This window comes from Petromyzon marinus, chromosome 1 (assembly GCF_048934315.1).
Source record: "Petromyzon marinus isolate PM22_M1 ecotype Great Lakes invasive population chromosome 1, UKy_Petmar_22M1.pri1.0, whole genome shotgun sequence".
Classification (NCBI taxonomy): domain Eukaryota; kingdom Metazoa; phylum Chordata; class Hyperoartia; order Petromyzontiformes; family Petromyzontidae; genus Petromyzon; species Petromyzon marinus.
The window spans coordinates 20,525,586-20,551,442 of NC_133667.1; the positions used below are offsets into that span (position 1 = coordinate 20,525,586).

Here is a 25,857-nt window from a genome sequence, read left to right on the forward strand (position 1 = left end):
CACTCCACATGCCGCACCCCTCCACAATAACCATGAGGGGGTGACGTCACTCCACATGGGGCAACCCCCCCCTCCCCCCTCATTAATAATCATGAGCTGAACAATTCTTCTATTGAATATTTCAGATTCACTGCAATATACACCCGTCCTTGGACGGGCAAAAAAAAGCTAGTTGCTTGGAATTTAATTCAGGTCACTGATTTTAGAACACAGTGTGCTAACCACTCGACTCTATCGTCCTGATTACAATTAAATGAATGCAAACTATTCGGTGCTTTCTTCCACGTGGTTTAGTTCCAGACGATTGAGGGTAATTATTCTCCTGCGTATGGCAATATGTTCAGGATCTAAATAGCAATGTCGAGGTCTGCTAGTCATGAGAGGGCTTTCAGGAGAGAGCTTGCGTAGTTTTGCTGTTCTTCCTCCATTGGAGGAGCACATACTCTACGAATGTCTGGTCCACGGTTTGGGTTGAATTGCCACAATCGCACTACTGGGGCTTGTGTCTTTAACTTTCCATTCATAAAGATGTGTGCATCGGCCTGTTGATGTTCTGACGCAGTTGATAGTACAGTATACCAGGGTCTTCAAGAAATGTCAAAGCCAAGAGGTGCGATGTTTGGGTCTTGAAAGGGGTGCTTATTCTGGGCATTCATGTTGCACCACTGTAATTACTAAAGCTGTGCTATATGACATTATCCTTTGCATTTAGACTTACATAGGAAACTCAACGACGTAGAACTGTGGATATCATGCTCAACGGATGCAAAATTAACAGTGTGGATGAGCCTGTTTTAGAGGTGACATTTTAAAAGGACGAGTAAGCTTGAAAAAGGTCAGTTTTCTGCATTAAACGATCCAAATGCTGGGGTAAATAAATAGAACACTACCCTTTGAAGATGTCCGTTTGAAGATGTTCAAATAGAAAAATAATATTTCAAAACAGCATTATTCATAAAACATTGAACACAGGTGGACATGTTATATATATACACACATCACCATTAAATATATTACAATCTCTAAAAGGATAACTTAAAATTATATCAATTTCTAATGAATTGACAGAACTACAAAATAGATAAATAAGCAAGTAGCTAGCATACTCCACAGTATATACTCATCAATTTGATTCCCATTCACTTGACAAACTTTAATAAATTCTATGCTGTGACATTAAAGACCATCATGTGAAAGTGATAGATTAGTATGTCTTAGACTTGATCCCTCCTTGAACATTTTACTGAACTAAACTGGTGTAAATGTACGCCATGAACGACAGTTATTCACGTCTGCTTTGCAGAAATTATTAATGAAAAGTGCATCACTGGCCTTGAGGGTTTATAGAAGGAAATGGATATGAAAACAAATTAGAGTGCAAAAGCAACCACCAGTTGTATACATGTGATCTAGAATTCAGTTTCTACAATAACCTATGTATCGGACGAGGAAATCTAATGAGTGATCAACACCCCTTCACATGGCATACAATCTTCGTTGTGTGCCATGTGAAGGGGTAGTTTCACAATGCATGAGTGCAAAACTATTTAATCTTTAGGTTCTGTGAGATCTGTTTTGACACCTGGTTATGGCAAGGCAATATCAAGGAGACAACATCCAGTGGTATCTGAACCAGTCCTGTTCATATTATATTTATACAGTGCCGTGGTGAAACTCCTATCATTTATGGTAAACCTGGGAGACCACTGGTGGATGAGTAAACCTTACTCTAGACGTATTATCTGCAGTATCATGCATAATGAGATTAATTTGTTTGGTAATATTTCGTAATCCATTAATAAAGTAACAAAAATAAGACAGCATATACAAGCAGGCTGTGAAAAGTGCATTGCATTTAATTATGGCACTGTACACCACCTCCCAGAAGTGTGAAAATGTGTTAGTGAGCAAATCAAGAATAGCAGATTGCATCCAGTGCTCAAGCTGTCTTCTCCGTTAAAAGTTTAATCAGAGTCTTCCCATTAGCCATCATATTTATACTGTCTGTCACCATCTTCCAATTATTTGAAGTATACGTGGGTGATCAAAAGAGCCGATCTACAGATGGGGTGATCATCACCTTCCGGTGAAACAGAAATTACTTTAAATGCACATTGTCTTCAAAGGTTGATCAGCCGACCCGATGATACGCCGCAAATCCGGGCCAAGGACACAAGATATAAGCAATTTATTATATGGCAAACGAAATGCCAATGAGTAGTCTAATCTTTCCAGTTGAAATGCTCATCGATTAGTATCAATCAGTTGAATCGCGCTTTCAAGCCTATTGTTTTAAAAACAATATTACAAGTAAACTATTTGCATTGCCTTGGGGGTGTTATTTAAGAAGCAGCGAGCTGCCAATACCACTGAGGCATAAACAGCTGAAGTAATATTTACTTTTCAAATTGTCATGCAAGGGCGTTTTTCTATTTGTCTTTCCTCCAGTTTCAACCTTGTACTTGGGCATTTACTTCAGCTTGTCTTTATAACAAAAAAGCAGCACATTTTTATCAAATCACCTCCTTAGCATTTCATATGGATGGCAGGTTCATTTCTATAAATCCAGAAAAAAACTCCTCTTTATCCACTTGGTGATGTCTGGAGCTCTATTCGTGGTTCATATTCGAATGTATCTGTAACAATTGCCCCTGTTATCCACACGGTTACACCTCTGGATAAACAGGTATAAGAACATGAATTTTTACGCAGCTTCTGGGATGTTCCTCTTATCCAAGCAGAGGCTCGGAATAAAAAAGAAAATAGCTTGAGCACATTCGAGAGACCACATTTGGGTTGACTTATCTGTGGATAAACGTGTATCAGAGGGTGAATTGCCCACCGCTGTCGGGTCACTTTTCGTGACCGTGGATAAGCTTGCGTACAAAAAAAGAATAGATAGGATTTTGCGAATGCAGCAGAACCCCTCTTAACGACGGTAATTGGTTCCACGAAACCGGTCGTTAAGTGATTTGGTCTTTTAAGCGAGGACAGGAAATACATGTTAATGGATTTTATTTGTTCCGACGGCATCGAAAGTTACCCTTGTTAAGACCAAAAGAACGTACTTTATACTATTTAAACAATGGATAATAATATGTAAAAATACTGACATTATGAACACAATATTAAAAGAAACATGGTTAATCAATACATTAATTAATATTTTCTGTACCTACAACAGCCCGTTGCTAACAGGGGAATGGTCGGTAAGTGAACACTTTGGAGGTACTACACTACTATACACTACACACTATATAGTACACTACTATACACCACTACTATACACTACACACTATATAGTACACTACAATACACCACTACTATACACTACACACTATATAGTACACTACTATACACTATACACTACACACTATATAGTACACTACTATACACTATACACTACACACTATATAGTACACTACAAAACACCACTACTATACACTACACACTATATAGTACACTACTATACACCACTACTATACACTACACACTATATAGTACACTACTATACACCACTACTATACACTACACACTATATAGTACACCACTATACACCACTACTATACACTATATAGTACACTACTATACACCACTACTATACACTACACACTATATAGTACACCACTACACACTATATAGTACACCACTACACACTATATAGTACACTACAATACACCACTACTATACATTAAACACTATATAGTACACTACTATACACCACTACTATACACTACACACTATATAGTACACTACAATACACCACTACTATACACTACACACTATCTAGTACACTACAATACACTATACACTACAGACTATATAGTACACTACTATACACTATACACTACACACTATATAGTACACTACAATACACTACTACTATACACTACACACTATATAGTACACTACTATACACCACTACTATACACTACACACTATATAGTACACTACAATACACCACTACTATACACTACACACTATATAGTACACTACTATACACCACGACTATACACTACACACTATATAGTACACTACTATACACTATACACTACACACTATATAGTACACTACAATACACTACTACTATACACAACACATTATATAGTACACTACTATACACCACTACTATACACTACACACTATATAGTACACTACAATACACCACTACTATACACTACACACTATATAGTACACTACTATACACCACTACTATACACTATAAAGTGCACTACTATACACCACTACTATACACTACACACTATATAGTACACTACAATACACTATACACTACACACTATATAGTACACTACTATACACTATACACTACACACTATATAGTATACTACTATACACTATACACTACACACTATATAGTACACTACAATACACCACTACTATACACTACACACTATACAGTACACTACTATACACCACTACTATACACTACACACTATATAGTACACTACTATACACTACACACTATATCGTACACTACAATACACCACTACTATACACTACACACTATACACTACACACTATATAGTACACTACAATACACCTCTACTATACACTTCACACTATATAGTACACTACTATACACTATACACTACACACTATATAGTACACTACTATACACTATACACTACACACTATATAGTACACTACTATACACTACACAGTATATAGTACACTACTATACACCACTACTATACACTACACACTATATAGTACACTACAATACACCACTACTATACACTACACACTATATAGTACACTACTATACACTACACACTATATAGTACACTACAATACACTACACATTGGGCTCTATGGAGGCCGTCATTACGCAACAGTAATTCACAGGAGTGGTCGTTAAGAGGGATACCACTGTAAAATGGGGGGCATAGTTAAATGGGGGGCATAGTTAATAGGAGAAGTGTATATTAGGCCCTTTGATAAGAGGCATTTCATCGCACTTTACTGTCACCAGTTATTGTTCTATATGGGTTGACAAAACTTGTTGGGCCATCATCTGTTGGCTGACATACTTTAGCCGGTCAATGCTTAGGTATGTTGATGGGCAGATATCTTGAATGCACATCTTTGATAATAGAGGAAAATAAAATCTCACATCGCTAACATGAAGATGATTTCAGTCATGGCTTCTTAAGGCATATTTACATGTTACATGAGAAATTGGTAGGTAAATCTGGACTCGAAATGTAGCCTATATGTTCCCTTATTACTGTACGAAATTAATTATTTCTGTAATATTCACCAATATAGTAAAGTAGTATTTATAGATTAAAATGGAATCAAGTTCATGATTTTAGTGTTAATTATGTGTTTTCTGTGTGAAAATGTACGTGAAGATTGTGTAATGTCTGTCGCCACACATTATTGTAGTTGTTTTTTCTAAAATATATTCCTTATAAATGAATCAGTTTGCATCCATACGGGTTTTCATAAATGACACATCATGCAAACCAATAATAATTACAATTACCTCGTATGGGTCATCTCACATGTATTAAAAGCAAAAATACAAAGCCAAAACGTTTACAAAATAATAAAATATATCGCTATGAGGATAAACAACTACGTAACTCAAAATTACAAGCTGCCCTTGATTAAAGGAGCCCCGCAGTTGCGAGATGTTTGACTACCTCGCCTGGGATACAGGATGCGTGGGTTCGATCCCGACACCTGTATATTTGGAGTTTGCATGTTATCCCCGTGGTCGCGTGGATTTTTCTCCGAATCCTCTGGTTTTTCCTTCCGCATTAATAAAAATGAGATTTGAGTATTTGGCTGCTATAAATGTCCACGTGATAAGTCACTTCGTTGAGCTATCATTTGTGGCCAGGTCGCTGCTGAAAAAGAGTCATATAGCTCAGTGGCCCCTACCTGATAAAACAAGAATAATAATAGTCGTAGTAATTAATTAGGTCAATTGGGAAAACCTATCATGAATAAGAGCATGGAAATAAACTACCATGGCAACTACAGTATGCATACACAAATAATCCACGTTATGATAGCATATTCACTTCAATGTGCATTTGTATTTGAGTGAGCACTCCCATAAAAGGCATCTCAAAAATTACATATTTACTTTAAGGAGAATGCAAATAAGTCGTACGTTTACCATAAATACTATGTATACAGATACTGGAGATTGTATCACATTGTGGCCCCTGTATTTTACTGAACATTTAAAATATCAAGTAGGTGCTCATTTAATTACACATTCTAGTTATGTCCCTGCAAATTTTATGAGTGTTAATATTGTGAGAAATATATAAATATATTAAGGGGGCCCTGAAAATATAAATTGTATTATTTAACAGATGCAACCGCTGTCTGAAATGCAGCCATTAAAAATGTCTCAGTAATATAATCAAGTTTCATTTATTAATGCTTTTGGCTTACTGCTCAACTCACAATTGGACAGTTGTGAAATCCAGGTAAGAGTTGGCTCAAACCATAATTCCAATGGGATAAAGAATGAATACCACTTAGTGGATAGTTTGACGAAGAGACTCGCCCCCCCACCATGGGAATGTACAATTTTAACCACGACCTAAAGACTGCAAATGTACCTACATGCCAACACATTAGCTGAGCAGGTTGTATTTCTTTGGGCAAAGAGACCTTTTGATTTGTAATTTGAGTTTTTATAAACAACTGTAGTAACTACTTTTTTTTCATTCAACTAAATGTCAGTACTCACATTCTACAAAACATTCCAATTTGATATGAAATAATGCATTGCATATAATACCATATTATGTTCACCGTATCATAACTTTAAAGGAATAACTCGATTTAGCAGTTTAATCATTGTATTGAGGGTTTTTTTCTGAATTGGATACATAAATACAACCATAAAGACCATGGAGGAATTAGACAACTTAGAGGCAAACATGGTAAATATGAGGAGCTTGGAATTTGCTTTGTATACTTTGGGTACACGTGTGATTTTTGTTAGAGAAAAGAGGTACGATATTTTCTACAATGGTATGGTGTTCCAGCAAGGAGGAGAACATGTTTTAACCGATATGCTTGGACTCAGTGTTCTGTGTGGTTAGAATGGTCTCAGGTAAGGGAATATGTTCAGCAAAGGTGTATATTGTAAACCACTTTATTCAGTATCGTGCTATGTGTTGAGTGAACCCATGACTGAGCTAGAGACGGTAGAAACCCTAGGAATCGCGATGGATTGTTTGCACCAGAGAGACGTAGAGCTTGTAGATGATGCAGGCTTGTTAGTTAGAACCTTGGCTGGGGCATTGCAGATTTTGGCAGTGTTTATGTCTTGAGGCTGGATAATGGAGAATTCAAGTGAGTTTTACAAAAGACTAAATAATAATTAGCGTCATTGTGGAGAATATGATAAAGAAGGTAACTTAGCAGCTTCTATGCTTCCGTCCCAGATCTGTCCCTCCATATAAAAATACAATTATTTTTTACACATCCCTTGGGACCAATGTTACTGAAAAAATAAGTATTCCCAGAATGTCATGTGGTTGATGGGATGTGTAAAAAAATGTTTTTATGTGGAGGGATAGAAGGAAAAATATAATCCAAAAACTAAATTATTGACGGCGGTTCTAAAAGGTGCTCTTACATGTTATTCAGAGTGTAAAAAAGAGAATGTAGAGGAATTAGAGAACTCTGTGAAACGTTAAATATGTCAACGTTACATTGAAGATATAGATGGTGAAGGCAGAAATAATGTCTCTTTTATTGTGCTGGTCAGAAAGCTGGACTTTAACAACAAATAAAAGGCATCTGAAGTCCCTCAGTTGCCAGTGCATACACTTGAGAATGGCAAAGTCACTGAACTGTATTAGTGGTGGACTGTTGAAGGTGGGAGGTGATGATATAATTCAAGGATTGCATGACGTGCCACCTGCTGTAATCTGGAGCCTCAATAGTTAGGTTTCACATCTACGACGTCAAGAACAGATGACATATTGGTAATTGTGTCCTTGATGAGCTTTATTGCAAGTTATATCAGAAGCTGCTTGTAGTCTATGTTGATCAGTGGAGGGCATTTGATTTTGTACTTCAAGGGACACTACTTTGAGAGGTCCTGTGACTGTATAATTTCTTCCAAGATTTTTGGTTTGATGTTTAGCATGTGCTCTCAGACTAAAACTACATGGTTAAGTGTAGTGATAGTAAATTTCTGCTTTCTCAAAAAATGCTGGACCAGGCAAAAAGTACGTGTTTGCCCTGAACTCGGATATGCATGCGATGACTGAGTGTTTGGTTAGGTCGTAGATTAAAGTGTTCGCTGTGTATATGTCACTCTGGGAAACTGACCTTGACCCTGTTGATGAAGTGAGATTTGCAGTTAACAATGATGACAAATCTTCTGGTTTAAAGCTAACGTTTAAGTTTTCAGTGCCTTTGAATGATGCTATCCAGGCTGTCTGCCTATGTGACATACATATAGAAGTCTTGAATAGATTAATATCCCATGGAATCTCACAACCAGAGTGTTGGATGCTGCTGTCATCTAAACTGAAATACAAATATATGCGTTTTAAAGTTATTATGCTTATTAACTTACAGTGTTAAGTAGAGGCTTGGATGCTGATATCTTCACTGAGAACACAACCAAATGAATTTGTCACCAAGTCCCTTTAGAGAACCTTGGAATATAAATGGGATGCTATTTTGTCGAACCAGAGACTGGTCTGGCAGAGTAAGGTGCAACCCTGCCACCAAAAGTGGTATATTTGCATCTGTTTTACTTTGACCATCCTTACCAGGTTCCATCTGCTCCAGTACCTGATAGAAACGGGGGGGAGTGGTGACACAGTCGACTCAGCCTCAAATGAGTACCTGGTGCAGTGTGTAAACATTGCCACTCAGGAGACAAAGGCAGCCAGGTGTGGTGCTGGCCACCCACCCTTTCATGCGCTGTGCCGGCCTTCATAGGTGCTTGCTAACAGTACTTTCCCCAAAATTCTGTTATGGCTATATGGAGGATCTTTGTCATGGAAAAAAGAGGCCAAGGCAGTGAATACAGGTGTTTTGGCTGTAGCAGATTGGTTGCTTTTGTTGAGAGCTAAGAATAGGAATGGAGGTTGCCTCGGGAATGAGAAAATGGGACCTCTTGAGTTAGCATCAATCGTTGACTGCTTTTGCACCCATATTCTGTTCAAGGCAGATGACTGACTTGGTTATTTGTGTAAATGGTTGTTGGATGGTGAAAATATATATGTTTAAATTAACTTACTAATTATCATGATACCCACAAAATATGGAAGCAATGTTAGATAACATCGAAAAAATATAGTGCAAACAAATAAAAAATAAGTGGCTGCAGTGACAATGAAGGAAAACACAAATACATTTTTTAAAAATCACCATATCTGCCGTAAATTCTTCCTTTACACACATTTCAAGTTTGATGCCTTAGAGATAATGCGGAGGGATTAACTGGCTTATAGTTGGAAATTTCATTTTACAGATTTAATGGTTTAAATAAACTTGAGATTAACTGTTTTTAATGAACACATTAACAAGTTTCAATCGGTGGATATTGGCCCGTGTGAGAATTAAAAAATATTAAACGTAATGATTCCATGTATGATTCTCATGCAGACAGCATTGAATGTTTTTTTTTCCTCTCACGAAGACATCGATTAACTCCCTGTTTAAACTTGTATGTTACAAAATACGACCATCAGTGTTGTCTCTGAAATGGGACCCTTGTAATCACCTCAGCTGTCACGCCAGTCTTTACTTGTGTAATTTGTAGAATAGCGATGTGTACAGAGTAGACGCAAATATGTTTAACTCATCATCAGCATAGGGTTGTTTTATAAATTGCCAGCAAAACAGGGTATGCATATCTGAAATACGATTGGTGTCATCGCATACTATTCAGTGGAGAAAAAAATATTAAAGTAAACTATAATTTTGATTTAAATTATAATGTTCTATAAACCTATATATATCTACATTGTATACACAGGCGTATACATATTTACACCTACGTATGGATACATACAATATGAATATGAACATGAACAAATGGATGCATACATACATTCAAACATATTATATGTATATTATGGGCAATATCGGTAGGGCCAACACCAAATAGGCCGACACTAAAATTCACAATTTTTTGGGATTTGAGGGGTCACGTGGTTAAAAACTCATCTTGATTTTAAGCTTTCGTGACTGCAGGAATCCATACTATTTGGTTCTTTCGGTAAAGTCACGCAGGTATAAATTAAAATTTTAAAAACTCATCTGTTCTACGATTTTCTGTGAATTAATTTCACTGCGGAAAGGAGTTTTACTCGCGGCGTATCGCGGATGAGGCTCCACGAATATCATCCCACACATCAATGCAGATTAGGAGAGTTTCACTCATACATTTTAAAATACATATTTTTGCCATGTTTGTGTGTAATCGGCATGGGTGACTATTTTGCTCGGGGAACAAATGTGGATATTGTCTGTCAAGACGTTCAGCCGAGGAAGACGTTCAGTGCTATCCTGCCTCGTTTACTCGACGATGATAATTTCATGGTTATCATATTACCGTGTTGAGAATAATAATTGTTTAAAATTGTTGATTTTACACAGCTTGACATAATTGTTAAATAAAAAATCTACACGGTATATTGCCTGTAGCTGTCAACTTAAAGGCAATTACTGAATATCTTTGTGTATTGTCCACATGCAGTAGATGCCACATTGTTTCACATATATTGTCTGTATACCTCAGTAAATAATTCATAAAACGTAATTAGTTTAACAATGCAGACATCCTGGTCTATTGACATGTCTAAATCCTGTCTCCCTGTCACCTGGAACTAACTTTTATTGTTCATAATGTGACATTATAGTCAATCCTCTACTTACGAACACTCGACCTTACGAAACAGCTTCCATGACTTAAAACGCGAACGCTTACTTGCAAATTGAATCGTGGCACGATTTTGTTCAGCTGAGCGATACCCCCCGCAATATGTAATGAGTCAGCCTCGTGCTGGGAGTGAGTGATTGTGTGTGGGGGGGGGGGCGCTGGTGGGCTTTACCTGGTAAAATAAGAAATAGTTTAGTTTTATTAGTGATTCTATTTCCTTTCATATACTTTGCACTCTTACCGTGGGTGTCTATCTTGAGTTCCCGTAACTTTCTGACCCCGTGCCCCTACTGACGTCTGTGAAAAGAGCTTCATAGCTCATCAGATTCCTCCTGCAGTCTAAACAAACAAAGTAATTACTGTATTCCGACTTACGAACCGCTCGACTTACGAACGGGTCTCAGGAACGAATTGCTTTCGTGAGTTGAGGACCGTCCGTCTAATCCAAGTGCTTTGAACAAACTCCAGCACCTCAAAATTGGCATTTAACATTTTAATGCATTGACATTTTTTTGTAAACATCACGTTGCCACCATCGGGTGTCACTACAAAAGTTGCTGTGAGATCAATTGGAATTCATCGTCTTATTAAAGGAGGCGTTCTGTTTCCATGTCACTGATCAGAGTGGGCCGTAATTACCGAGGTTGCTCGACCCACCCAGAATGTGGAACACTCCTGCGTGTTGTGAAAACCTCTGGGGCATTCATCCAAAGAGGCATGTGTTGGAGTTAACCCACAATCCAACTCTGTGCGTGTGGGAGGCGCGTGTGTCTAATTAAGTGCAAATATCTCTCTGCGTGGTAGCACTGAATGGGGAGGAAATAAATAACACTTAAGATCTAATTCAATTTGCACTGACCTGTTTAAGAATATATACAACACCAAACAACGCAAATAACACGAATGAAAAAGATGGAGTGTCTACTCACATTACTCAGGAAACTTGATTTAATTCACGCATCTTTAAAAACATATTATTATTGTCAATTCTAAACATTACTTCCAAAGAGTGCCAGTTATTGGTAAGATTTAATTTTCATTCCAAAGTTTAAGACGTTCCAATTCGATATAGATGTAGTGCTGTGATAGCTGTTAAAGCGTTGACTCTCCCTTGCGTGTATCGATTCAGCTACATCTCACAAAAGTCAACTTGCACTACCTGTTCTATATTGTGTGAGATAAGTTGAAGATAGTAAACTCGAAATACTTGATTCACATCACTCTTTCTCCACTCCAGACTATATTCATATAGTGTTCACCCTACACATGATACATAAAGTCTAAAGTTGGAAAAAACAACAGTGATCATATCTTTGTTTAGGGGCCGTCCATAAATGACGTCACGCACCTAGGGGGGGGGGGCGGTCAGACATTTGTGACGATGTGTGACGAGGGGGGGAGGGGTTTGAGAAATGTGACGTCACGTAAAAAGGCGCAACTTTAAATAAATATAGACAACACGTTCTACTTAATTAAATAGACTTTTTAATCAATGTATTCTCCTACAACATCAGAGTGCATCGCCACATTAAATACGCACTACAATGACAATAGTTTAAAGCGATTTGAAGCATGTTTTATTTTCAAAATGGATTTTTTTGGCGGGGGGAGGGCAGAGCTTTGTGACGTCATATTTGAGGGGGGTTCTGACTTTTTGTGACGTCGTGTGACGAGGGGGGGGGGTCAAAATTCGTCCAAAATCGCGTGACGTAATTTATGGACAGGACCCTTATTGAAAGCAAACTATTCATGATTACAAATACATTACAGCACATTACAAATAGTGGAAATGTGCAAAAATGAGCAACGGTGTTCATATCTCATAATCTGTGTATGTAAATGCAGAGTAAAGTTATACATACACAACCATGAATGCTTATAATCATAATCACTATTCTCATGTTTGATGAGACTTTAACACAAACGCTCCACCCCAATAATCATCTCCATTACAAACAACTTATGTTTTGTTCGGGTGGGATACGAAATGTCAGATGAAGGCCTCACCATGCCAATACTTTACCTCTGTTTGGTGAAAGTGGGGGAGTATAGACATGGGAGCATATAAGTATCGTACAACAATGGCTTGTTCTGCAATACTGCTCTTCTGCACACGATGCAGCCCAGCAGCCGATACTAACAATCTGTAGCAAATTGTGATTACCAACCCAAGCACTTCTCAGGCTCAAACCGGCTTAGCTTTTGAGACCTGATGTGATCAGGTGCATTCTGGGTGATTTAGTCATGGGCAGTGGGGTGGGACCCATTGACATTTCAGCAGGCCAACTTTAGAGCCAGCGATGTGCTGAAAGTTTTGCACTGGCATGTGTAGCAAGCAAACATGTGTTTTTTTCCCCTTACCATTGTTTTGACATTGACATATATCAAATGGGAAACAACTCACCAAGTTAAAGCTTATGTAAGTTTAATTTACTCCAAAGACATCGCTGGAGTAGCGTGTAATATCACTGGCAGGGTGTGTTTAAACAGGCACGCAGTCCGTTGAGAAATGTAGCTTCTATATTCGTTTTTTTTTCAATGTAGTCGCCAGTGTGGGTGCAATTTTCCGTGCACGTAGATTGTGGCACTCTTGGGAAATCATTGTTGTAAACTTAAACATTGCACACGTTTGTTTGGTGACATTTTTACAGTTGCAAGTACTCTGGTCAAAATTGTAACATTTTGAGTGGTCGAATTTTAACTTTTAAAAAATGTGTCTATGGTATAACTAATATATCTACAGAACTCCCTCTCATTCAGGCTGCAATGTGCTACGGGTCGTTATTGGTTGAGCATAGCGACAAAAGTTTAGAAATTAAGAAAAGATTCGCTAATGTTGTGATTTCATATGTATTCATTGTGTTGGATATTTTTTTTTTCCGAGTAATAATGTTACTGTGTTTTGTTAATATACGTTGAATTTAATAGTTTTTGCTGTTAATTAAAAGCAACCACGCCGTCCTTATGTCTGCTCTCAATGGGCTGTGCACTGGTTATAAAGGTCTACTACTAATAGCTAAATGGCCAGAACTTGGCTTTTGATAAGAAATTATTTAGGAATTTAATTAGTGATCATTAAATTAAACCCTCAAGCCGTTCTTGTTTACAGAGATCACATTGAGATAAGCCGAGTGACACTTGGTATGCTACTGCCACCATTCTGCCAAAAGACTTTTTTTTTGGAATATGAGTAATGAACAGATTAATGAATCAGTGAATGAATAACCATTGGGGGCTCGGCGACTGTCAGGTTTTAATCCATGTTTCGGGTCAATGCCGATCTGACCTGCACCACGTAGAACATTACATACCTCAGATGCGTAGAACCTCGACAATCCTGCACAACCCGTGGGCTTCAAGTCATATTACTGAAGCAATTGTTTTTAGTAGGGCGTTATTGAACAAAAAATTAAACAATTGAAGTTACACATTGTAATTTATTGCACATACCTGTGACAAATGTTGCACAACAGTCTCGGTTAAATAATTAACTAGGAGTTTGCTGCTTATGTATTGCCACATCATTGCATGTTATTGAGCTATTGCAGTCAATTAAAGTATCGCCCATATCTTTAATAATACAGGAGAGGATAGGACGGTCCAGAACCCTGTTTTCCTCTCTCGCCTGCGTCGGTGGTCACCCAATTGAGACAGGGAATCTAACATCGATACGCGTGGCCTACTCGGGCCATTAAAAATAGATTAAAGCAGTGTAGAAAAGGTCAAATGAAATTTGAAAAATATCCCAAGAAGAATGTGTTATTTACCTTTACAACTTTCATCAATTCATATGTATTTTTTTATTTGACATCTGCAAGCCTGTACGCATACAAATTTGACACGTTTGTTTTGTTGTGGAGAATTGCCACGATGACCCTTGTCAAACCCCACGTGACATCATCCAACCAATCACAGTGCTGGTTCATGGGCACATTTTTGTTAAACAAAATCTATATGAAATTTGAACATGTCAAGATCTAAGCACAACCATATTTATCTAAATTAAATTTGAACATGTCAAGATCTAAGCACAACCATATTTATGCAGTGCCGTGTCTTCATCAAGAGACGGTGCATTAAATTTTGATTTGAAGCTTTCGTGACTGCATTGTTGCTGGACTAAATGAACCACTGTTGAGGAGTTGATAACTCAACATTACCATAAGGTTATTACTTGTCTAAGGCAGGCAGGGAGTAACAACTGTGATTCGCAAGCCATTTGAAACAGACGATTGTTTATTGCCTGCTGATACAGGTGCGTGTGAAGAATGCTAGGAATTTCATTGTAGAATAGGGTCAGCACTCGAAGGATTGACATAAAAAAATCTGATCTAATTAAAATAGGTAACAAATAAGATGGGTTGTGATCTTAAGATAAAAAAATCTGGTGATATTACGTACAGCTGCAGTGGGTAGTTTTATGTTAGTGTATGTAATTCGACACGGTAATCTTTTCCTAACATCTGTTATATCTAAAACTTAATAGATTCTACTACCGCTAAAAACGTCACGCTTGGATGAAATGGACCTGAATAGTACCAATATGGCAATGTTGGTCCAGTGTGTAACATTAACCAAAATGTAAATAATTTCAGTTCGAGTACAAAAAGCATAAACAGGTTGTTTGTTGTTGTTATTGCAGCACCTCGTGTATTATTACACCATAACCATCAATTGTTATTAGCATCGCCTGATTAACTTCACCTGATCACTCCGTGTCGTCGTTATTTGGATGGAGTTGTGCACATAGGAGGGCAGGTTCAGTGGTTGGTGCACTCCACTATGAACCCAGCAACCCCACACACCCCTTTACCAATGTGCACCGACCAGCACGGTGAAGTATTCTGACCAATGCAACCCTCATGGCCCGGCGTGGTGTGTGAGGTGTGGGCAGACCTTCATCCAGCAGTGGACTGACAGATAGTTGGATTATTATTATTATTGTTTTCTTAAGTATGACGACGCAATCCGTTTTCGTAATTACATTGCAGGGTTAGTAACACTACCTCGGTTAATGTTGACACATAATTAGCTCAAAGAGTAAATATTGACCAACCATCTTTTTGCAATTATGTAGCTTAATGAATGGCGGCGGGGGAGGGGGGTTGCGCATTTTTAGTTTATATATTAAATGAAAACAACCATTGTTGTTCAGGTCGTGTCCTACAAACACCAGTTTCTATTTTGAGGGCTCAATTACCACCCATCACCAGAGCTCACTTGTCAAATTCGATGTTTTGTAATTGGTTCTCCCTTCATTTATATTCCATCTTCAAGAGCCTGATCTCCTACAGACACGAATCTGTGTGGGTTTTTTGTGTGTGTGTGTGTGTGTTAGGCGTGCCTTCATTGACAACAGTGTGGCTATCCCTATGGTTACCCTCTACGTGACACACTGGTTTCCCAGCAACGCCCGCGGGTCGTGTGTGCGCCAGCGGTGACTGTGGAATCACATGTTGACTCTCTCCTCTGTTTTTCTTCTCCCCCACAGCTCTGTGAAAATGGGACGACTGGCCTCTACTATTCCAACTTGAACGGAGATTCCACACTTTGAAATGATTATCTCTCCGCAAACGACGCTGGGGCGGGCGGGAGTGTATCACGAGCCCTTTCAGAATGATGCTTTGGCAGATGTGGGGAGGGCACAGAATGAAATGGATGGATCTCACAATGTTGTGACAATCCATAAATGTTTATTTTTTATGATTGTGGAAATACAACGTGTAACTACTGTAGTATAGAAATGTATATGTGCACATTTTTGAATACAGTATCACAGCTGGTCAATTAGATTCAAGGCAGTTAAATCATAATCTTTATAGGTATTGCGATTAAATGGTATTAACATTTTTATTTCAATCATCTCTTGTATTTCTGCTTGTACTTCTCATAGTATGTCGACTGCAGAAGTTTATTAAGTAAAGTATATTGACTGCACTCCAATAACAAATATGGTATATTCCAACATTCACTTGTCAACGTATAACGTTTTTCAGTGGAAAGCAAAAATATGACCACTATATAGTTATGGGCCCAGATTAATAAATTATTTAAAATATATATCATGACATTAATTTTCAAGCAAAGCTCTTTCCAAAACATATTTTTAAGGGAAATGCCTTCCAAAAAGACTAGAAAATTGTACACATTTTATACAAATACAGGGTATATTGTTAATAATTTAACAATAAGAATCTTGAGCGAATGTGTATTTTGCATTGTAATAATTAGTAGTAATTAATCATAATCTGATCAGGGAATATACGACTTAACATAACTGTACAAAACTATCTAGAATTACGTATTATAAATGGTTATACTATTTATACATCGTTTCGAATTAAGTTCTATTGTGAACCACATCTTTCTCCCATTTAGTAGATATGATCTGTTGCCGTTACAGATTAATTCAGTGCTGGGTACCATAACAAATACATGGCAAGTGTATCCTGGAAATTTAGTATTTTATTTTAATCTTTAGATTTCATTTTTTTATATATATTTTCATACCTTGCTCAAGCTTGTACTGCTTCTAAAATACATTTTTTTTTAAAGAATAAATGGCAGTGGTATTCAAGGAGAGTTCGAGACACGAATGTAAGCTATGTCTGTGTCAGGGTTCTGAGCCAACATCGCTGAGATCCACCATTCAAATTCTGAGACTGCACCCACTGTGTAGGGAGATTAAGTCTCATCCCAGACACCATCGCTGCACACAAATACCCAACTGTAAAATATGCTTTGCTTGTACAGTGATTGCGGTAAAGCTTAGAGCTGAGGGTTCAATAAGTAGCTGAATTATGAAGTACACAATATATTGGTTGGATCAGATAGATCCATGAAGGGCAGTGGCCAAAGACCTGTGATGTCATTGCCTGATCATTGCATAATGTTCATTCGTTTATTACGTTTTTGAGCACAATGGTCAGGATTGGACAAAGTGGCTTATTGCTCTACTTCTGCAGTAAATTCAAATAATATTCGCTATAGGTGTGCATGCCATTGCATTAATCGTGCATATATGAATACCTTTAAAAAGAATCAACCATTACTTATTATTTAAGATGTGAAACTCTAACCAATTTGGGAGAAATCATTACAGGATATGTGGTCCATCTGATAGTATTTATGTTATTCGGGTCATTACAAAATAACTGAAATTTAAACAGGTTTTAATATTCTTCACATATGTATTGCAATTTTGTGTCAAGAATATTAACTTTTCCAGCCGATTGTACAGAATTCGCAATTGCTTCAGACACAACCTCTGTAAATAATGGGAAGAAATTATATGTAACATTTAAAACAAAATACATCGCAACATAATCGTACACCAGGACAAAATGATTATCAGATATTCCATTTAAATGTGTCCCTGTATTTATAGAAATAAATAGCGTTTGCCTGAACATAGTAACTAGTGGTCGTAGGATATTTTTAAGGGATTAGGTGGTTTAAGCAACGCAACCCATCCCTTCTTTACCCTTTACTCATAAGAAAAGGGCAATGATTCAATTTCATCCCTTAGATATGTGTTTATATCGCTTTAATATACACAAGTGATCATACTATGGAGAGGGCTGGCTCCTGCCATAGAAATGTGGAATTTAGACCCTTTCTTCAGTGTCGCAATGGAGACACTTTAATTTTAACATGCTAGTGAGAAAAGTGGTCATGTTTCTAAAGTGATTTTCTATTAAATTCACGCAACATGCAATGTGATGTATAATTCCCTTTAAACACACATTTTGCACTAAAATGTAACGTAAATTTCGTATGAACACATTCGCTTGAAATCTGATACATTAAATGTTTAGAATCCCATTTAAAAACTATCTTTATGCAGCAGCTTCACACCCCAATGCCATGTTGCATAAATGGACATTTAACAAAAAATATCTTCCATACGAATGCATACATTTAATCGCTCAATATCAAATGTGTCCTCATTACACATGGTTAGCAGATGGGTTGCTTGCAGTCTTCCTCTCGTGCTCACCACAGAAACACAAACAATGTATCTAATTTACAACACAAACAAGGCTGACAATGCTATATCAATTAATATAACGGCGAAAATGACCTAAAACTCATTCATTTCAAGCTTGATAGTACTAAATTAATTTGGCAGCGAAAATTTGACAAAATCTTTTATAACAATGCTGACAATGCAATATGAATTAATTCAACATTGAAAATGCTACCTTAATTTAATAACAATGTTGTCAATATTTGTTTTATGAATGTAGCATTGAAGATATGACCTTAAACTGATTAATAACAAGGCTGATAATACTCTAGTAATTAATATAGAAAAAGTTATTCCAGTCCCAAAATTTATAACGACTAATATTACAAATAAGAGTTTTAATTAATATAATTTACTACATTTGGGTGATTTTAGAAGGCACAACTTATACAATATAACAGCCGAGTGGGATCATATTTTATCGATTGTTTAACAATGTATGACAAAATACTGTACTGCATTACTATACAAGCAACAAAACGTATGCTTAGCTTCATTTATGTTGTTTTTCAAGCAAAAAGGTTAGTTACTGAGAAAAATATATTGGGTCATTTTATATTCAAAGCAGCATCGCCAGGACAAGATATGCAACAACTTAGGAGTGAGATAACTTACTTGAGACACAAAATACATAGGTTCGATTCCCAGCTTGGGTATGAATTTAGGGAGTTTGCTTAATTCATAAACAGCTTTTATTTTGCAAATACTCACCACACACACACACACCACTATTTAATAGTGTCAATTGACCCTTCAAATAATATGCAATTGTTCCCCCATGCCTAGAGATGTCAACTATATCTTTTACGGGTCAATCACGGCCCACCGGGGCTCTGTCACCTCGGCTAAAACATATTCCAGAGGAAAACTAATCTTTATATTAGTCGTGTGTACTATAAAATAAATCAATAGTAAAGCTTATGTTTTGACACCAATGCTCTTTGCTCTTGAAATTAATAAAAAATGGCTCCTGTGGTTGGCTGAATCAACATAGTCCTATCAACAGAACATGTGTTAATTGATCTTAATTGGGTCACATTCTCATGTTTGCACAGTTGTTTGGATCGTACAATTCAAATTAAAAATTTTAGCCAAAGTTGAAAGGTATCCAGTTCTGAACTCATCACGCTAAAATGTTATATATTTGTTTAAATTATTTTCACAACTTGACACGTTTGCATGCCAGAATTCTTATTTTCGAAATTTCTACTCCACATTAGTATCCTGCATATTCTCCCTTTATATGCTCCTTATCTTGGTTCGGTTCTATGCCAAATATATGTAAATGTAACACTTTTTTTTACTTAAATAATGTCAAATACATCCTTTCCACTGTACAACCGAGCTGGGCTGAAGCCCTGCCGAACCAGCCCCTGTGCGGCCTAAGAGGCACCGTTTTGTTTTTCCACTGCAGAATCCGAGCCGCGCTGTCATCGTCGCATGCATTGAATACGTTCAGGCGCATGTAAATAACGTGGCAGTAATTTCGCCTTTGAGTTTTAAATGGGCGATTAATCTTCCTCAGTTTTCTGAGCGATGCCACACTCCTTTTGGCCCTGATTGGCCCTGAGCCAGATTCGGATGTGTTGTTTGGTTCCGGATTGGCTCTGCAAATAGCCAGTGGAAAAACCTGGCTCAACTCAAATCATGGGTAACTCAAATCTGCCAGCGGAAAAGGTAAAAATGGGTCCTGAAAATAAATTGGATTTCACCTGCTAGGGGCCAAGTAAACCCACTCAAGGGGAAACGATACGTTAAACTTCTCAGCTTTCTCTTTAGTTTTGTGCAACACCTTTACACTTGAGTAATCATAAGGTTCAAGAACAGGGAAATACCCTTAAGGTGTTTATGCAACTAATCACAATCCTTAAATCTAATCTGTATATCTACATATAATCTGGGTGAGTCGTGTTGCAATGGCTATGTCGGAATACTGAGTGAGCATTGTTAAAATCCTAAGTTCTAATCTCTGGCTTTCACTCTTTTTAACCAATTCTGATTGTCTTAACTCGATAACAACCAGTGGAATTGGAAAAATGTCAAATATTTTCGCACGAAGCTCCAAAGGATACCTTGCCAGATAAGATAGAGACTAAATAACTCAGTATCCTACACAGCTGAAGTGAGTGCGGTTTGGTCGTTGTGTAAAACAGACCGTGGAATAATGTCATACGCTTGTTATGTCACTTGTGGGTTGCAACTCCCAGATGGGACATGAGACTGCTGTTCTAGTGTATTTTAAAACAAAATGTTATTTTTCCATTCGCATAAACGCCAGCAGAATACTGAAGATGTACTGGATGAAAAATCCATATACAGTAGACTCGATTATCTGTGCTAATGACTGGGCGGACGGCGGTGGATAGTGAAAAATTGCGGATATTCCAAAATATATATTTCCGTCAATCTCAATGCCAAAAACAACTAATATAGGTATAAATTATGTATAAGTTAAGAAAATGTAGTTTGTTAAAGAGCAAAACTCAATTTTGTAGTGAAGAATCCACCGATTGATGCGTGTGCTCAGTGATAATAATATCCTGCCCACTAAGTGAATAGCAGAGCCACGCCCATCAACATCATTCAAACTCCACCCACTGTTGTAAAGATAGGCAACTACTGTACTGTAGAGGCGATCACGTAGATTTTGGATTAACCAGAGCACATATTTGTTCGGTTTAAGCGCGTAACTTGTAATAAACATTTCCAAAAATAACAATGTTTAACTGTTTTTAGATGATTAATTTGGGCTCAAGGGACAATCCATGAGTTATTATTTTACGTCAAAATCTCAGGTGCGTGGTTAATCTGCAAATCGCATACACCACACGCAGATAATCGAGATTCTACTGTATATATTCTGACTCTAAATTTAATATCTAGTGGATGCATGGTCCCCGAGTATAAAATGTGCATAAACATGTACACGGGATAGACCGAATTGATGACAATCTATTTTGAACACATTAACAGTAGGACATGCACCTGAATGAATATCATTAGGTTATGTTTTAGTCATGTCTCCTAATAATTCCAAATAAATTGGGAATTATATGCTCGTGTCAGACTGCTGCCCCTATTGCCTGTCCTCTCACTTCAGTACGTACCCTTGACATCTCTAATTATGTTACGTTAAACAACATTACAATTATCTCCATATTAAACACATTTCCCTCATCGCTTACGGCCTGCCCACCCTACATCTAATATGGTACAAAGTGTAATTTTATATAGTACTTCCCCTTAGCTCTTAATACCGTTTCTGTCACTTGCATCCTGGATTTTTTTTTATAAACGCAACACTGTGCCCCAACATCCATGCAAGTTTGTGTCCTATATCCAACCTTCATTTTGTCAAAAAAGTATTTTAAAGAATATATTTTTCCCATTTCTCCAAATCTCTTCCATCATGGTGTCTCTGATCCAAAGGATTACTTGCCAGATAGGTATAGAGTCTATGCTATAGACTAACCACTTCTTTTTTTTGTCTTCCACCAAGGCCATTCTGCTCAAATTATTGTCTTGTGAGTGCTAAATGCCCTTCTCTCATCACACATTGTATTGCTATCATCTTGAGTCCTCCTCGTAATATATTTACTTTTGACACCATAGACCACTCCATAATCCTTAACTATTTCAATACTATGTAAGAATTTCTGGAACACTTATCTGCTGGATCTGCTCTCATCTCACAAACCCCTCCTAATGTTTCCATATGAGGTGTGTCTTCCGATCAGAAAACCCCTGTGTTATGGTATCCCTGATGACACCCAGCTCTACATCACCATTAGCTCCATAAACCTGACATCCCTGTCCACTTTCACATCCTGCCTTTAGACTGGTTCTAATTTCATCCAGCTAAATGTTGCCAAACGAAGTTACTCCTCACACAAAGTGTGAAACTCCCTTTCCCCTGCCATCCATGCTGTTGACTCACTGCCCCTGTTCAAGTACAGGCTCAAGACTTTCCTTTTATCCTCTGTCTATGACTGCCTCGTTATGAAATCAATAGTCCCATTGTTTTTCCATAGCATCTTGAGACGCAGTCATAATTAAATGCGACATGAATCTAAATTGTATTTATGCATGTTTTTTGGCATAATGAAAATTAATAGATATTTTTTTGTACATACCATGTACATTGTTTTAAACATGGGACATGTTATTATTTTTTATTAATTATTTGATCTGTCTACGTGGCTTTACCAAAAGACCCAAAGAATATGGGTTATTAACCAACTCATTCCATTGTATAGTCTACATAAGGTTGTAAACTCCAATGAAAAACGTGTTTGAATGTTATAGATGTGGGCTATCTGATTAATTCAGAAACCTTTAACTGGATGAACAAACTTTAATATCGGTTTCCCATGCTTTCCCGCTGAATGGGAGGTTATGGGCAGGGAATGGTGACATTGGCATCATCAGCCACGTTGGTAATGCTGGGCATGGCCTACATGGCATCTCCCACCATCAGAAGAAGGATGTGGGGGTGACCCAACTAACCCACCGAAAAAATGAGTAATTTACAATGATAAATCTTAGTCCATTAATCCACTTTCCAAACCACTGCAGGTCAAAATGTGCCATGAGTTCCAGTACTCATTCCCATGAAGGTCCTGCTTTTGGTATGTTTGGTCACTTTCCTGTTTGAGCTTTCTTGTTGCATGTGGAAGGAAACTCGCGCTCAAACACACTTGCTTTCCTGCACTCCACAAGAACTCCATTTCCTCAATTCATCAAAGGTGGGTGTCTCATTTCCATGCAGACATCCACAACTGTAATGGATTACAGGCTGCGCCATCACACCAGGATAATATGGAGTTGACTGTTTCTTTGACGTTTCCTTAACCCTTCTGCATTGCCCAAAATAGTTTTGCTACAAGAGCGATGGCATCCAAAAGCTGAAACTTAACTGTGGGGAGGTTTTTTGCAAATAATGAATTGTCTTAATATTATGATTATTTATTTTGGGGGAAATTCAGTAATGTTATAATTATTCATGTAAAGGAGCAGTGTTATAACGAAAACTGAGCTTTTTAACAGATTACCATCGGCCACATGTGATCATTTGTCCACCATAGATGTAGCTGTCATAACCTTGTGTGGCATACCACTAGAACTTTGTGTTTTTTTATCAAGATAAGACTTTCACTCAAAAGCTGGGAAATTACCTATGAAGCTACAGTGCTAGCTTAAGGATGCTATCCCATTTGTTTTCAGAATTGTCAGCATCAAAAATGTATATTTAGAAAAACAAATATCTTTAATTGCAAATATTGATTAACTTAGGCATTTTTGTAAAAAAAAATCAAGAATAGTTAACTTCGTTGGTAACACTGACTAAAAATCCTCACCAGTGATATTAACACTACATAAAAAATAAGTAAATATATTTCATGTCAATGTTTGAGACAATGACCATGCTTCATAACGCACACAAAGGATACTCAGAATACTTTGACTGACGTAGGAGAGTGCATTATGCATTGCGTTATTTCAAAATTGTTGCTTTCAAATACGCTACACAAATAATAGACAGAAGCCAATGCAATTTCCTTTCACTGGACCTAAATATTAATACCGCCTACCAACTGAAGGACAAGAGACAGGGCTTCAATTGTATTAGCATAAGACTCGTCAATTCTCGCTGCAACCATCTCCAAAGAACCACCCTCTCTACATCTTGCATAACTGTTGATGCACACCTTTATATGAGACACCAGTAATGCCAGGTGACACTTTTGTGAGGAATGTATTTATGGTGCCCAATTAGCCTACCTTAAAGACAGTCTAAATCAGTCTGCCAGCGATGGTCATGGTCCGAACTACATGTCTAGGTGAAGTCAATATATTGTTTGGTGGAAATAAGCTATTAAGGAGAGCTGGGAGCTTGTTTCCAAGGAAGATGCTGACTACCTTGCAATATTGAACAAAACAATTATAAAATATGGGTAGAAAATGTTGCATTCTTGGCATTAATGTGCAGGGTTACACTATTTTTTTTTAGTTTAATTCCAATCACCACATTCACAATACAAGCCACTAATCTAGCTTATGCAATTCTCAAATATCAATGACTGCCCATTTTTTGCCAGACAATATATACAAAAAAATCTAAACGCCAGTAAAAATGTTCTGGTTATTATCACTCATGTAATAATAGTCCATTGCATAAGATATCAAAGGGATTTTTTCTGATAAAGACAATGTTACCTTTTTCGGTGGTGAGGTTTTTCTCTCTCTGTGTGTTTAAGTCCATTGTTTTAATTACACCACATTGTAAAATGTAAAAAGTGTGTTATGTTCACAGTGAAGAAACGAAGTCATAAATTGCCATTTTGACCCTCATTTATGTTGTATACCTTTGCTTTATAGCACATGTACAGAATATGAATATTTGTAAATTTCATTTTGGCTGTCCTGTTGATGAACAAATGAAGCATTTGTGTTGATGCTGAACGTGTGTACTCGGGCACGTGTTCGAAGGGGATTAGTCGTCGACCTTTGGCTGATTTGTGGTTGGTGGAACGAGGTGAATGGGGGCCAAAGTTAAGGAAAGTCTTCTCTTATTTCAGAAAGGTGAAGTGAAATATAATCAGTATACACAATATTGTCCAGCATTTGTGTATGCGTAAAGCTTTGAGCTTGATATTTCATAATTGCTTATACATTTGTAACCAATAAAGTACTGTCGCTCTCACTTCTTGCAAGTCAGGCTGATTTTTTTTAAATATAATGAAATGTAAAGTCTCGACATATGTACTGGTTTATGCATTTATCAAATACTGCCATGAAACATTTTCTTAATTGTTGATATGATGGACCCACAACAGCAAAATAGCTTACTGGTTATGTTTATAATCAGTACAGTCAGTCATTAACCTCATCATCTTTGCTATCAATGCCATCAATATGATTATCA

General features: G+C 37.3%; 1 protein-coding gene across 3 annotated transcripts in view; it reads left to right on the forward strand.

Moving 5' to 3' along the window:
* Window positions 1-25,635, forward strand: part of LOC116952394 (uncharacterized) — a 62,764-nt gene extending 37,129 nt beyond the window's left edge. For all 3 annotated transcript variants that reach the window (XM_076065376.1, XM_032971775.2, XM_032971851.2), the window contains exon 9: window positions 16,395-25,635. In XM_076065376.1, coding sequence (XP_075921491.1) covers window positions 16,395-16,402 — 8 coding nt within the window. In that variant the 3' untranslated portion in view covers window positions 16,403-25,635. The remainder of the gene's footprint in view (window positions 1-16,394) is intronic.
* The last annotated feature ends 222 nt before the right edge of the window (window positions 25,636-25,857 follow it).